Genomic DNA, 15,617 nt, shown 5'->3' with positions numbered 1-15,617 from the left:
CACTATGGTTCTAGGATGATGGATGTGGAGGTATGAACCAGCACTATGCTTCTAGGATGATGGATATGGCGGTATGAACCAGCACTATGGTTCTAGGATGATGGATGTGGAGGTATGAAGTAGCACTATGCTTCTAGGATGATGGATGTGGTGGTATGAACCAGCACTATGCTTCTAGGATGATGGATGTGGTGGCATGAACCAGCACTATGGTTCTAGGATGATGGATGTGGCGGTATGAACCAGCACTATGCTTCTAGGATGATGGATGTGGCGGTATGAACCAGCACTATGCTTCTAGGATGATGGATGTGGTGGCATGAACCAGCACTATGCTTCTAGGATGATGGATGTGGAGGTATGAACCAGCACGTAGTTTCTTGGGCTGTAGCAGAACCTCCCCATACGACCGCACATACGCCATGCTCACACAATACGCTATAGCTGATACATCAGGACATTAGTCAGTGTGACGAGCTCAGAGGAAGAGCGACCAAGAGCTAATTAAGAAAACGTTATCTGCAAGAAACTGAGAAAGCTGTGAAATGTTCATCGGGTTCCAACAACGAGCGGAAGGTAACTATCCATCGGCTGTACGAGGGCCGGGTGCGGAGAAATGATAAGACCCGGGCTCTGGACCAGCCCCCCGGTAACCACGCATCGACCGATAATCTGCATTACGGGCGGCCGCCATATTCATCTGTACTCGTCTGAAGAGAGATAATCCGTTTATCAAGATGGCAGAGTATTTGCGCATCGTTGGCATATGCTTCAGAGTGACTCTCAATGTTCCTCAATGTGATATATGCCAGGCTGTCTATGGACACCACCGAATACAGTCTCTGTCCGGTGCCAGCACATATGCAACAGGACCAATGGTCCCAGTTCTTGGGGCGTGCCACCCCAAGATGGATCCCGGCCTGCGCCATCATGGCAAACATGCCCATTGTGAGGGCACATTCTAACAGGCATAGTCTTGAGCGCAGCCATTGGCTCCCAAAGGCCCAAAATCTCCTCTGATCCCCATGAGAAGAGGACATGTCCGGACGAGCACAGGGGAGCAGAGATGGCGCCGATCAGGGCGAGTTCCTCGAGTTGTCACCGTCGTCACTTGTGATCTCTGTGTGAATACCGGCCGCCACAAGACGAGGGATGGATAGAAGACGATCTCATGAGCCAAGTGACGTCTGTTGGTGAAGAGTAATGGGGCGGGTCATTAATAAGGATGATAATTACCCCGACGGGACCATCTAAACATTATCAGCGCACTTTCAGTAAAACGGTGGTATGTCCGCGCAACCCTGAGGCCATCAGCAAAATGGCGCCACATTCACTGTCTACAACGCCACAGACAATTACTGATCTGCTCTTCTAGGCTGTCGAGCTATCCCTCTTAAATCATGCTTCATTAAGGGAGGCGGGGTTGTGACAACTTAAAGCAGTGTTTCTCAAATAGTGGGGCGGCCCCCCAGGGGGGGCGCCAGGCTCCGTAAAGGGGGGCTCGTTCAGGGCCTGGAGCTGGGGGCCGGCAATATCGGTGGGGCAGTGCGGTCACTGTACTATAGCCCCGCCCCACCGCTCCCTCCGGTATACTAATTGAATTAAAAGTTATTAAACATGCCCACCTCACTCCTAATAGTACCGTATATCCGAATTTCTTCTGTATAATGCCGGCAGGCGTGCCGGGCGGCCGGCGTGTCCCTCAGTGATGTCACTTGTCTGCGCCGCCTGCTTTATGAATGAAGTAGGCGGCGCAGACAAGTGACGTCACTGAGGGACGCGCCGGCCGCCGGGCCCGCCTGCCGGCATTATACAGAAGAAATTCGGATATACGGTACTATTAGGAGTGAGGGGGGCATGTTTAATAACTTTAAACGGCGGCGGCGGGCACACGGAATCTGTGGATGGCACTGTTATGAGCTGGGGGGGGCACTGTGGATGGCACATATATAACAGTGCCAGCCACAGATCCCCCTGTAACAGTGCCAGCCACAGATCCCCCCCATAACTGTCCGTCATCCACAGATCCCCCCATAAGTGTCCGTCATCCACAGATCCCCCCCATAAGTGTCCGTCATCCACAGATCCCCCCATAAGTGTCCGTCATCCACAGATCCCCCCATAAGTGTCCGTCATCCACAGATCTTCCCATAAGTGTCCGTCATCCACAGATCCCCCCCCATAAGTGTCCGTCATCCACAGATCCCCCCCATAAGTGTCCGTCATCCACAGATCCCCCCCATAAGTGTCCGTCATCCACAGATCCCCCCCATAAGTGTCCGTCATCCACAGATCCCCCCATAAGTGTCAGTCATCCACAGATCCCCCCATAAGTGTCCGTCATCCACAGATCCCCCCATAAGTGTCCGTCATCCACAGATCCCCCCATAAGTGTCCGTCATCCACAGATCCCCCCATAAGTGTCCGTCATCCACAGATCCCCCCCATAAGTGTCCGTCATCCACAGATCCCACCATAAGTGTCAGTCATCCACAGATCCCCCATAAGTGTCCGTCATCCACAGATCCCCCCATAAGTGTCCGTCATCCACAGATCCCCCCCATAAGTGTCCGTCATCCACAAATCCCACCATAAGTGTCAGTCATCCACAGATCCCCCCATAAGTGTCCGTCATCCACAGATCCCCCCCATAAGTGTCAGTCATCCACATATCCCCCCATAAGTGTCCGTCATCCACAGATCCCCCCCATAAGTGTCCGTCATCCACAGATCCCACCATAAGTGTCAGTCATCCACAGATCCCCCCATAAGTGTCCGTTATCCACAGATCCCCCCATAAGTGTCCGTCATCCACAGATCCCCCCATAAGTGTCCGTCATCCACAGATCCCCCCATAACAGTGTCCGTCATCCACAGATCCCCCCATAACAGTGTCCGTCATCCACAGATCCCCCCCATAAGTGTCCGTCATCCACAGATCCCCCCCATAAGTGTCCGTCATCCACAGATCCCCCCCATAAGTGTCCGTCATCCACAGATCCCCCCCATAAGTGTCCGTCATCCACAGATCCCCCCCATAAGTGTCCGTCATCCACAAATCCCCCCATAAGTGTCCGTCATCCACAGATCCCCCCATAAGTGTCCGTCATCCACAGATCCCCCCCATAAGTGTCCGTCATCCACAGATCCCTTCATAAGTGTCCGTCATCCACAGATCCCCCCATAAGTGTCCGTCATCCACAGATCCCCCCCATAAGTGTCCGTCATCCACAGATCCCACCATAAGTGTCAGTCATCCACAGATCCCCCCATAAGTGTCCGTCATCCACAGATCCCCCCCATAAGTGTCCGTCATCCACAGATCCCCCCCATAAGTGTCCGTCATCCACAGATCCCCTCCATAAGTGTACGTCATCCACAGATCCCCCCATAAGTGTCCGTCATCCACAGATCCCCCCCATAAGTGTCCGTCATCCACAGATCCCCCCATAAGTGTCCGTCATCCACAAGCGGCGTCCCACACGGCGTCGGTTGCCTAGCAACTCTACGGCTGGAGAGAGGGAGCCCCAGTAGCAGTACTTATAACAATTTTATAGACAAATGATACTATTTACAGTCGCGCGGGGGGCGTGAAATGTTTTCTTCTTCCTAGGGGGGGCATGACAGAAAATAATTGAGAAGCACTGACTTAAAGGGGGAGTCTTTGACAACTTGGGAGGCGGAACTTTGACAAATTGTGAGGTGGGGCTGTGACAATTTGGGAGTCGGGGCTATGACAACCGATCGGCTATGACAACTTGTGAAGCAGGACTATGACAACTTGTGAAGCAGGACTATGACAACTTGGTAGGTGTGGCTGTGACAACTTAGGAGGTAGAGCTGAGATAATGTGGGAGGTGGGGCTATGACAACTTAGGCGGCGTGACCGTGACAACTGGTGAGGCAGGACTGCAACAAATTGGGAGGCGTGGCTGTGACAACAAGGGGGGCAGTTCTCTTGTGAGGTGGCGCTGTGACAACTCGTTATCAATAAAAACAAACTTGTGGCAATTAATATGGAGATGATCAGTAAGTGGCCGCCCATGTGATGAATGAAGATGATGGGTGTGATAGCGCCGTTCGTTGTCCGCAGCCCCGCACTCCCATACGGTAGACCTCCTATATGACATTGCAGGTTGACACTGGGCATATGGAGCGGGGCTGTCTCCGTGACATTTCCAGTAAATTGAAATCCTTGAGCTGCTTGAGTTGTAAAGCTGGGTGACTACCTCTGAAATAGCTGCAGGGCGGCCATGTTGATTATTGTCCAAGCAAAATATCCCTTTAAGGAATCACTTAACAGAAGGGAACAACTCACCCCTTATACGTCAGCTGATGCCTTTGTGGTCAACTAAACCTCTATATGGGTGGAGCTCCCCTTTAAGATGAAGCATCCCTTTAAGGATTTTCAGAACTCAAGGGCAGACCCAGATAAAAGCCCCTTCTTGGCGTCCGTGCATTAGATCTCTTCGCACCCGCGGAGCTCTACGTGTAGATATGTACATTTCTGATTATTTTGGCCTTTGATTTGGGCGCTTGTCGACTCCAGGCTGTTTCATTCATCGTCGTCTTGTGAGATTAACAGAAGCTGATCCAGACGGAGCGCCCTCCTGGGGATGTTTGCACCGCATTCCTTATGCCTGGGCTACGTCTGCCTTCAAGGGTTTGTCCACAGTCTCTCCCCGGTGATCCATCGAGGCTTCAAGTCGTCTCGTCATAAGGCTTCTATGAAGTAACACGTCTGCGTCCTGGAGATACGAGAAGATCATTAAGGAAATGACTGAAGACCAACGAGATTTACACACAGGGACCAGATGGACCGGAAACACTGGCTCTGACCTAAGAGAAAATTCCACCGTAAAGGGCAAAAAAATAAAAAATTCAATGAGGGTCCCGGCTGTTCAACCTCCAAGTTAAAAGACCACTCCATGCAGATCTGAGTTTGAGTACAAGGTCTAAGGAGGTATAAATTAGGGTTCAATGACCCCCAGAGAGAGAATGCCTAAACGCCCCACCCCTAGGATGGAGCAGCGCTCCTGACCACCGGCAGTGAGGTCTTGGCAGCCAGACCCCCATAGATCAGGCAGTCATGGTAATAAATGTTATCAATATAAAAGAGAAGTTTTGCATAAGCAGATTTACCATTCAGATCTCCATAATGGCGGCCATATTGGAAGTCACCTAGCTTTCCCAAAAACAGATATGCCTAGAATAAGAGGGCGAGAGATGAGTGAGAGAAGAATGCCCCCGAATCCCTGCAAATCCTCCTCATAACCTCACAGGTCCTCCAGCGCATGCTATCTAAAAAGCGCAAATTACAGCAACAGCAGGGATGAACCACGGAATATTCTCCGGAATAACCTCAAGGACATAGGCGCTCCTGATAAACATCTCATCAGCGCCATCGCGACAGTCACTTCATGTGCGGTCACTGCAGCCACTTCCACATCCCCCGGGCAGCGGCCAAATTACATGTAACCTGAACATACAAAGGAAGAGGCTGTGCAGTGTGGATCAGGATCAGACGGCGTCGCAGTGGGAGGAGCTACCAGGACGTGCCATACAGAAGACTATGCCGTCAGGTCTCCAAAGTGACGACAGCAAAAGATGGAGAAGATGTTAAACTCAGGAATATACAGCATTGTATGGTTATATATAAAGCTGTGTGAATGTCACTAGGACTCATAGTGAAAGCCTGTGAGTCCTGCTCCCCCTCTCCACTCATAAAGCCTGTGAGTCCTGCTCCCCCTCTCCACTCATAGTGAAAGCCTGTGAGTCCTGCTCCCCCTCTCCACTCATAAACCCTGTGAGTCCTGCTCCCCCTCTCCACTCATAGTGAAAGCCTGTGAGTCCTGCTCCCCCTCTCCACTCATAGTGAAAGCCTGTGAGTCCTGCTCCCCCTCTCCACTCATAGTGAAAGCCTGTGAGTCCTGCTCCCCCTCTCCACTCATAAACCCTGTGAGTCCTGCTCCCCCTCTCCACTCATAAAGCCTGTGAGTCCTGCTTCCCCTCTCCACTCATAAAGCCTGTGAGTCCTGCTCCCCCTCTCCACTCATAAACCCTGTGAGTCCTGCTCCCCCTCTCCACTCATAAACCCTGTGAGTCCTGCTTCCCCTCTCCACTCATAAACCCTGTGAGTCCTGCTCCCCCTCTCCACTCATAAAGCCTGTGAGTCCTGCTTCCCCTCTCCACTCATAAACCCTGTGAGTCCTGCTCCCCCTCTCCACTCATAAACCCTGTGAGTCCTGCTCCCCCTCTCCACTCATAAACCCTGTGAGTCCTGCTTCCCCTCTCCACTCATAAACCCTGTGAGTCCTGCTCCCCCTCTCCACTCATAAAGCCTGTGAGTCCTGCTCCCCCTCTCCACTCATAGTGAAAGCCTGTGAGTCCTGCTCCCCCTCTCCACTCATAAACCCTGTGAGTCCTGCTCCCCCTCTCCACTCATAAAGCCTGTGAGTCCTGCTCCCCCTCTCCACTCATAAACCCTGTGAGTCCTGCTTCCCCTCTCCACTCATAAAGCCTGTGAGTCCTGCTCCCCCTCTCCAATCATAAAGCCTGTGAGTCCTGCTCCCCCTCTCCACTCATAAAGCCTGTGAGTCCTGCTCCCCCTCTCCACTCATAGTGAAAGCCTGTGAGTCCTGCTTCCCCTCTCCACTCATAAACCCTGTGAGTCCTGCTCCCCCTCTCCACTCATAAAGCCTGTGAGTCCTGCTCCCCCTCTCCACTCATAAAGCCTGTGAGTCCTGCTCCCCCTCTCCACTCATAGTGAAAGCCTGTGAGTCCTGCTCCCCCTCTCCACTCATAAACCCTGTGAGTCCTGCTCCCCCTCTCCACTCATAAAGCCTGTGAGTCCTGCTCCCCCTCTCCACTCATAAACCCTGTGAGTCCTGCTTCCCCTCTCCACTCATAAAGCCTGTGAGTCCTGCTCCCCCTCTCCACTCATAAAGCCTGTGAGTCCTGCTCCCCCTCTCCACTCATAGTGAAAGCCTGTGAGTCCTGCTCCCCCTCTCCACTCATAGTGAAAGCCTGTGAGTCCTGCTCCCCCTCTCCACTCATAGTGAAAGCCTGTGAGTCCTGCTCCCCCTCTCCACTCATAAAGCCTGTGAGTCCTGCTCCCCCTCTCCACTCATAAAGCCTGTGAGTCCTGCTCCCCCTCTCCACTCATAAAGCCTGTGAGTCCTGCTCCCCCTCCCCCCTCATAAAGCCTGTGAGTCCTGCTCCCCCTCTCCACTCATAAAGCCTGTGAGTCCTGCTCCCCCTCTCCACTCATAAAGCCTGTGAGTCCTGCTCCCCCTCTCCACTCATAAAGCCTGTGAGTCCTGCTCCCCCTCTCCACTCATAAAGCCTGTGAGTCCTGCTCCCCCTCTCCACTCATAAACCCTGTGAGTCCTGCTTCTCCTCTCCACTCATAAACCCTGTGAGTCCTGCTTCCCCTCTCCACTCATAAAGCCTGTGAGTTCTGCTTCCCCTCTCCACTCATAAACCCTGGGAGTCCTGCTTCCCCTCCCCCCTCATAAAGCCTGTGAGTCCTGCTTCCTATCTCCACTCAAAAACCCTGTGAGTCCTGCTCCCCCTCTCCACTCATAAACCCTGGGAGTCCTGCTTCCCCTCCCCCCTCATAAAGCCTGTGAGTCCTGCTTCCTATCTCCACTCATAAACCCTGTGAGTCCTGCTCCCCCTCTCCACTCATAAACCCTGGGAGTCCTGCTTCCCCTCCCCCCTCATAAAGCCTGTGAGTCCTGCTTCCTATCTCCACTCATAAACCCTGTGAGTCCTGCTCCCCCTCTCCACTCATAAACCCTGGGAGTCCTGCTTCCTCTCTCCACTCATAAAGCTTGTAAGTTCTGCTTTCCCTCTCCACTCATAGAGGAAGCCTGTGAGTCCTGCTTCCCCCTCAATTATAGAGAAAGCGTATGAGTCCTGCTTCCTCTCCCCACTTATAGAGAAAGTCTGTGAGTCCTTCCTTCACCCACTTATACAGAAAGCCTGTAAAGTCCTGCTTTCCTCTCAATAACAGAACAAGCCAGTGAGTCCTGATTCTCCCACCCCTCATAGAGAAATCCTGTAAGTTCTGCTTCCCTCCCACTCCTGGAGAAAGCCTGTGAGTCCTGCTTCCCCCTGTATACTCATAGAGAATAGGGATCGACCGATTATTGGTTTTACCGATATTATTGGCCGATATTCAGGATTTTCAAAGTTATCGGTATCAGCATCTAACCTTGCCAATATGCCAATAACGAATTGCGAACATGGATTGTGCTGCTGTCAGCGTGATCCATGTTCCCTCAGCAGCACAGGGCAGAAGGAAGCAATGTCCCCCCCCCGGGCCGCTGCCACCAATGAGAGGAGAAGATGAGGGGAGGGGCTGTGGCCACTGTGCCACCAATGATGTTAATTCACTCATTCATTTAAATTCAACAGGAGGCGGGAGCTGGCTGCAGAATCATATAGCCGCACCCGACCTCTATCACAAGTATCTGCGATCCGTGGCAGTTAACCCCGGCTGCACCTGAGGGGTTAACTGCTGTGGATCGCAGCTACCGCTCATAGAGGTCGGGTGCGGCTATATAATAATGCAGCCAGCACCTGCCTCCTGTATTTGAATTAATGGGCAAGTTATCTTCATTGGTGGCGCAGTGCGCCCCCCCCCCCAAACCCCAGTATTAAAAACAATGGTGGCGCAGTGCGCCCACCCCCCACCCAAGCCCCCCAGTATTAGTCATTGGTGGCGGTGGCCACAGGGTCCCCTCCTCATCATTGGTGGCAGTGGCAGCTTCTGATCGGAGCCACAGCAGTGTAATCCTGGGGCTCCGATCAGTTACCATGGCAGCCAGGACGCTGCTGAAGCCCTGGCTGCCATGGTAACATCCCTGATGCTGTGTGTACAAAGCCCAGAGCAGCGGGGAGAGTGTGAAGTCCTATTCACCCTGATAGAGCTCTATTAGGGGGAATAGGACAAGGGTTCTAGCCCCTAAGGGGGCTAATAGTTTAAAAAAACACAAACACCAAAATATTAAGTATGAATGAAAAAGAAAGATTTACAAAAAAAGAAGCTAAACGTTAACAATAAACATGCTCATTTTCAGCAGATTTGTGTAGGAATTTATTAATTTTTTTCAAAAATGAAAATGCACAGAATATCGGTATAAATTATCGGCTATCGGCCTGAAAGTTCACAGATTATCGGTATCGGCCCTAAAAAATCTATATCGTTCGATCCCTTATAGAGGAAGCCTGTGCGTCCCGCTTCCCTCACCCACTCATAGAGGAAGCCTGTAAGTTCTGCTTCCCCTGCCCATTTGTGGAGGAAGCCTGTGGGTCCCATTTCCCTTTCCCACTTCCTCCTCAACTACACAGTGTGACTGAGACCTTTCCTTAGTAAGGGGGGCGCTATGTGGTGGTGGTCTTCCATGGAAAACTTAAAGGGTTTCTGTCACCTGAAAAATGGGTATTAAGCTGGCTGACGTTAGCGCTGTGCTAATGTCAGCTGAACGGAACTATATTAGCGCCATCTCACTGCCTGACGCCATTATTGAGAAAAACTAACTTTTATAATATGCTAATTAGCCTCTAGGTGCAGGGGGGGCGTTGTTTCTGCTCCTAGAGGCTCCGTTCTCCCACCTCTGGCCACGCCCCCTGCTACACTAGATTGAAAGGGCCAGGCCGCCTCGGTCTCCTACCTCCGGTCCTGTCTGCAGTGTAAATCTCGCACCGTTCAGTATTCAGCGCAGGCGCAGTGAGGAAGCTGGCAGCCAGCGAGCGCACTTCACTCACTGCGCCCGCGCCAAATACTGAATGGCACGAGATTTACACTGCAGACAAGAGGGGGTCTATTCATTTTGATATTCACCATAAATAATGGCGGCAGTCCCACAAGCTGATGTGACTTATACTCATCCTGAGATACAGCCTATGATTATCAGCTGCAGCCACAGACTTGCAGGCTTCAGAGCTGAAATCTACCAGTTCCATTGCTGGCATAGTCTATGTGTGTAGTGTATACTTTATACCAGGCACAGTACAGTAATCTGACGGAAAAAAAACATCTCCTGCATTACAGAGGTGTATCTGATGGCAAACCTGCAGACTCTCACCAAAAACAACCAGCAGAATAGTGAGTGCTGCTCTGGAGTATAATACAGGATGTAACTCAGGATCAGTACAGGATAAGTAATGTGTGTACACAGTGACTGCACCAGCAGAATAGTGAGTGCAGCTCTGGAGTATAATACAGGATGTAACTCAGGATCAGTACAGGATAAGTAATGTATGTACACAGTGACTGCCCCAGCAGAATAGTGAGTGCAGCTCTGGAGTATAATACAGGATGTAACTCAGGATCAGTACAGGATAAGTAATGTATGTACACAGTGACTGCACCAGCAGAATAGTGAGTGCAGCTCTGGAGTATAATACAGGATGTAACTCAGGATCAGTACAGGATAAGTAATGTGTGTACACAGTGACTGCACCAGCAGAATAGTGAGTGCAGCTCTGGAGTATAATACAGGATGTAACTCAGGATCAGTACAGGATAAGTAATGTATGTACACAGTGACTGCACCAGCAGAATAGTGAGTGCAGCTCTGGGGTATAATACAGGATGTAACTCAGGATCAGTACAGGATAAGTAATGTATGTACACAGTGACTGCACCAGCAGAATAGTGAGTGCAGCTCTGGAGTATAATACAGGATGTAACTCAGGATCAGTACAGGATAAGTAATGTATGTACACAGTGACTGCACCAGCAGAATAGTGAGTGCAGCTCTGGAGTATAATACAGGATGTAACTCAGGATCAGTACAGGATAAGTAATGTATGTACACAGTGACTGCACCAGCAGAATAGTGAGTGCAGCTCTGGAGTATAATACAGGATGTAACTCAGGATCAGTACAGGATAAGTAATGTATGTACACAGTGACTGCAGCAGCAGAATAGTGAGTGCAGCTCTGGAGTATAATACAGGATGTAACTCAGGATCAGTACAGGATAAGTAATGTATGTACACAGTGACTGCACCAGCAGAATAGTGAGTGCAGCTCTGGAGTATAATACAGGATGTAACTCAGGATCAGTACAGGATAAGTAATGTATGTAGACAGTGACTGCACCAGCAGAATAGTGAGTGCAGCTCTGGAGTATAATACAGGATGTAACTAAGGATCAGTACAGGATAAGTAATGTATGTACACGGTGACTGCACCAGCAGAATAGTGAGTGCTGCTCTGGAGTATAATACAGGATGTAACTCAGGATCAGTACAGGATAAGTAATGTATGTACACAGTGACTCCACCAGCAGAATAGTGAGTGCAGCTCTGGAGTATAATACAGGATGTAACTAAGGATCAGTACAGGATAAGTAATGTATGTACACGGTGACTGCACCAGCAGAATAGTGAGTGCTGCTCTGGAGTATAATACAGGATGTAACTCAGGATCAGTACAGGATAAGTAATGTATGTACACAGTGACTCCACCAGCAGAATAGTGAGTGCAGCTCTGGGGTATAATACAGGATGTAACTCAGGATCAGTACAGGATAAGTAATGTATGTACACAGTGACTGCACCAGCAGAATAGTGAGTGCAGCTCTGGAGTATAATACAGGATGTAACTCAGGATCAGTACAGGATAAGTAATGTATGTACACAGTGACTGCACCAGCAGAATAGTGAGTGCAGCTCTGGAGTATAATACAGGATGTAACTCAGGATCAGTACAGGATACGTAATGTATATACACAGTGACTCCACCAGCAGAATAGTGAGTGCAGCTCTGGAGTATATTTCTCTGTTTTAGATGCACCACCAGCAGATCGCTCCTGTCTTCAATGTTGCTACAATGTATCAGTCTAGAAGTTATTTATATCACAGAGGATTGTCTAAACTGGATACAATTGTAGCGAACCCGCAGCTATGAGACGTATAAGGGTGCAGCCTTTTACCAGACCCTGTGCTGCAGGTTTTGCCCTGGAGATCCGCAGAGTGAATTGACACCTGTCAGATTTAACATCCGCGCCGTGGATTTCTTTCACTTGTACAACTCTGTGGAGCGTCCACCCCATGTGGAGGTCCCCAGAGGACTGCGCAGGTCCCTCAATGTAAACAAGAATATTTCCATTCACAGACAGCAAGCAGAGATCTTAAAAGTGGTGAAGAGTATAAAACACCCAAAAAATTGCAGATTTTTTCACTGAGCGACATTTACGTGAGTTCGGTGTAGCCTTTAAACAGCCAGAAAACAGGAGACAGAACAGCCAGAGAATTATTGGGACTGAAACAGCACAAACATCAGTCGGCGGAGGTGTCCCCGAATGTCACGGCGTCACAGTCAGTGGGGGTGTCCCCGATTGTCAGTGTCACAGTCTGTGGGTGCGTCCCCGATTGTCAGTGTCACAGTCTGTGGTTGTGTCCCCGAATGTCACGGCGTCACAGTCAGTGGGGGTGTCCCTATAATCTGCTGGGGTCGCCCTAGGGCCCCGGCATCATATGACAAATTAAACTCTGCTACATCCATAACTTGAAACCAGCCAATCCGAGCATCTCATCCGAAATCCTGCAGCGACACCACCAGCGAGTAGGATGGGCCCCCAGGAGCACAGAAAGGGGGCCACAGCTGCGCGGCCACCGAGGCCTCAAGAGGACGTACAATGTGAATCAAGAAATAAAGAGAGAAGAGATGAAATGTAATAGACAGATAGGTGGATGTGACGGGTCGGTCGTCGGTCGGTAGGTGGATGTGACAGTTCGGTCGTCGGTCGGTAGGTGGATGTGACGGGTCGGTCGGTAGGTGGATGTGACGGGTCGGTCGGTAGGTGGATGTGACGGGTCGGTCGGTAGGTGGATGTGAAAGGTCGGTCTTCGGTCGGTAGGTGGATGTGACAGGTCGGTAGGTAGGTGGATGTGACAGGTCGGTCGGTGGATGTGACAGGTCGGTAGGTAGGTGGATGTGACAGGTCGGTCGGTAGGTGGATGTGAGGGTCGGTAGGTGGATGTGACAGGTCGGTCGGTGGATGTGACAGGTCGGTAGGTAGGTGGATGTGACAGGTCGGTAGGTGGATGTGACAGGTCGATAGGTAGGTGGATGTGACAGGTTGGTAGGTAGGTGGATGTGACAGGTCGGTCAGTAGGTGGATGTGACGGTCGGTAGGTGGATGTGACGGTCGGTCGGTGGATGTGACGGTCGGTCGGTGGATGTGACGGTCGGTAGGTGGATGTGACGGGTCGGTAGGTGGATGTGACGGTCGGTAGGTGGATGTGACGGGTCGGTAGGTGGATGTGACGGTCGGTAGGTGGATGTGACGGTCGGTAGGTGGATGTGACGGTCGGTCGGTGGATGTGACGGTCGGTAGGTGGATGTGACGGTCGGTAGGTGGATGTGACGGGTCGGTAGGTGGATGTGACAGGTCGGTAGGTGGATGTGACAGGTCGGTAGGTGGATGTGACGGTCGGTCGGTGGATGTGACGGGTCGGTAGATGGATGTGACGGGTCGGTAGGTGGACGGTCGGTAGGTGGATGTGACGGTCGGTAGGTGGATGTGACGGTCGGTAGGTGGATGTGACGGGTCGGTAGGTGGATGTGACGGGTCGGTAGGTGGATGTGACGGGTCGGTAGGTGGATGTGACAGGTCGGTAGGTGGATGTGACGGTCGGTAGGTGGATGTGACGGTCGGTAGGTGGATGTGACGGTCGGTCGGTGGATGTGACGGTCGGTAGGTGGATGTGACGGTCGGTCGGTGGATGTGACGGTCGGTCGGTGGATGTGACGGTCGGTAGGTGGATGTGACAGGTCGGTAGGTGGATGTGACGGTCGGTCGGTGGATGTGACGGGTCAGTAGGTGGATGTGACGGTCGGTAGGTGGATGTGACGGTCGGTCGGTGGATGTGACGGGTCGGTAGGTGGATGTGACGGTCGGTAGGTGGATGTGACGGTCGGTCGGTGGATGTGACGGGTCAGTAGGTGGATGTGACGGTCGGTAGGTGGATGTGACGGTCGGTAGGTGGATGTGACAGGTCGGTAGGTGGATGTGACTGTCGGTAGGTGGATGTGACAGGTCGGTAGGTGGATGTGACAGGTCGGTAGGTGGATGTGACGGGTCGGTAGGTGGATGTGACGGGTCGGTAGGTGGATGTGACGGGTCGGTAGGTGGATGTGACGGTCGGGGCCCCACTTACCTCCTTGGTGCTCAGGTTCCCCCGCACATATTTGCTGGCACAGAACCGCAGGGATCCGAGGAGGAGCAGGAGCAGCCCGGGGCCCGCTGGGGGCCCCATTACCGGGCCGGAGGGTCGGGAGAGACGGGCGGAGGAGGCCGGGACACGCCGCACGGTCACCTGGACTGGATGCGGAATCTTCCGCTGATGGAGACACCGGATCCGGGGCCGTCACTGGAGCTGAGAGCGGGGAGAGCGCGGGCACGGGAGACGGGGGCGAGCACTGCGGAGACATCGGGGGGGCTGCGGGCGGGGGTCAGCGAGGAGGGGACCTCGGGGTGCAGAGGGTGATCTCAGGGTGCAGAGGGTGATCTCAGGGTGCACAGAGGATCTCAGGGTGCAGAGGACCTCAGGGTGCAGAGGGGATCTCAGGGTGCAGAGGGTGATCTCAGAGTACAGAGAGGATCTCAGGGTGCACAGAGGACTTCAGGGTGCAGAGGGGATCTCAGGGTGCACAGAGGATCTCAGGGTGCAGAGGACCTCAGGGTGCAGAGGGGATCTCAGGGTGCACAGAGGATCTCAGGGTGCAGAGGACCTCAGGGTGCAGAGGGGATCTCAGGGTACAGAGAGGATCTCAGGGTAAAGAGAGGATCTCAGGGTGCAGAGGACCTCAGGGTGCAGAGAGGATCTCAGGGTGCACAGAGGACTTCAGGGTGCAGAGGATCTCAGGGTGCAGAGGGTGATCTCAGGGTGCAGAGGGTGATCTCAGGGTGCACAGGGTGATCTCAGGGTGCACAGGGTGATCTCAGGGTGCAGAGGATCTCAGGGTGCAGAGAGGATCTCAGGGTGCACATCGTATCTCAGGGTGCAGAGAGGATCTCAGGGTGCAGAGGGTGATCTCAGGGTGCACAGAGGACCTCAGGGTGCAGAGGGGATCTCAGGGTGCAGAGGATCTCAGGGAGCACAGAGGATCTCAGGGTGCACAGAGGATCTCAGGGTGCACAGAGGATCTCAGGGTGCAGAGGGTGATCTCAGGGTGCAGAGGATCTCAGGGTGCACAGAGGATCTCAGGGTGCACAGAGGATCTCAGGGTGCAGAGGATCTCAGGGAGCACAGAGGATCTCAGGGTGCACAGAGGATCTCAGGGTGCACAGAGGACCTCAGGGTGCAGAGGGTGATCTCAGGGTGCACAGAGGATCTCAGGGTGCAGAGGGTGATCTCAGGATGCAGAGAGGATCTCAGGTTGCACAGAGGATCTCAGGGTGCAGAGGGTGATCTCAGGGTGCAGAGGATCTCAGGGAGCACAGAGGATCTCAGGGTGCACAGAGGACCTCAGGGTGCAGAGGGTGATCTCAGGGTGCACAGAGGATCTCAGGGTGCAGAGGGTGATCTCAGGGTGCAGAGAGGATCTCAGGTTGCACAGAGGATCTCAGGGTGCAGAGGGTGATCTCAGGGTG

General features: G+C 52.5%; 1 protein-coding gene across 1 annotated transcript in view; it reads right to left on the bottom strand.

The window, feature by feature from the left end:
* TMEM145 (transmembrane protein 145) overlaps window positions 1–14,381 on the bottom strand; it is a 59,489-nt gene extending 45,108 nt beyond the window's left edge. Inside the window, exon 1 of the mRNA XM_040415486.1 lies at window positions 14,182–14,381. Within this exon, the coding sequence (XP_040271420.1) occupies window positions 14,182–14,280 (99 nt within the window). The 5' untranslated portion in view covers window positions 14,281–14,381. The remainder of the gene's footprint in view (window positions 1–14,181) is intronic.
* Window positions 14,382–15,617: the final 1,236 nt, after the last annotated feature.

Source organism: Bufo bufo, chromosome 1, assembly GCF_905171765.1.
Source record: "Bufo bufo chromosome 1, aBufBuf1.1, whole genome shotgun sequence".
In the NCBI taxonomy this organism is placed as follows: Eukaryota; Metazoa; Chordata; class Amphibia; order Anura; family Bufonidae; genus Bufo; species Bufo bufo.
The sequence above is the reverse complement of the archived record's forward strand: the minus strand, read 5'-3'. Positions and strand labels throughout refer to the sequence as shown.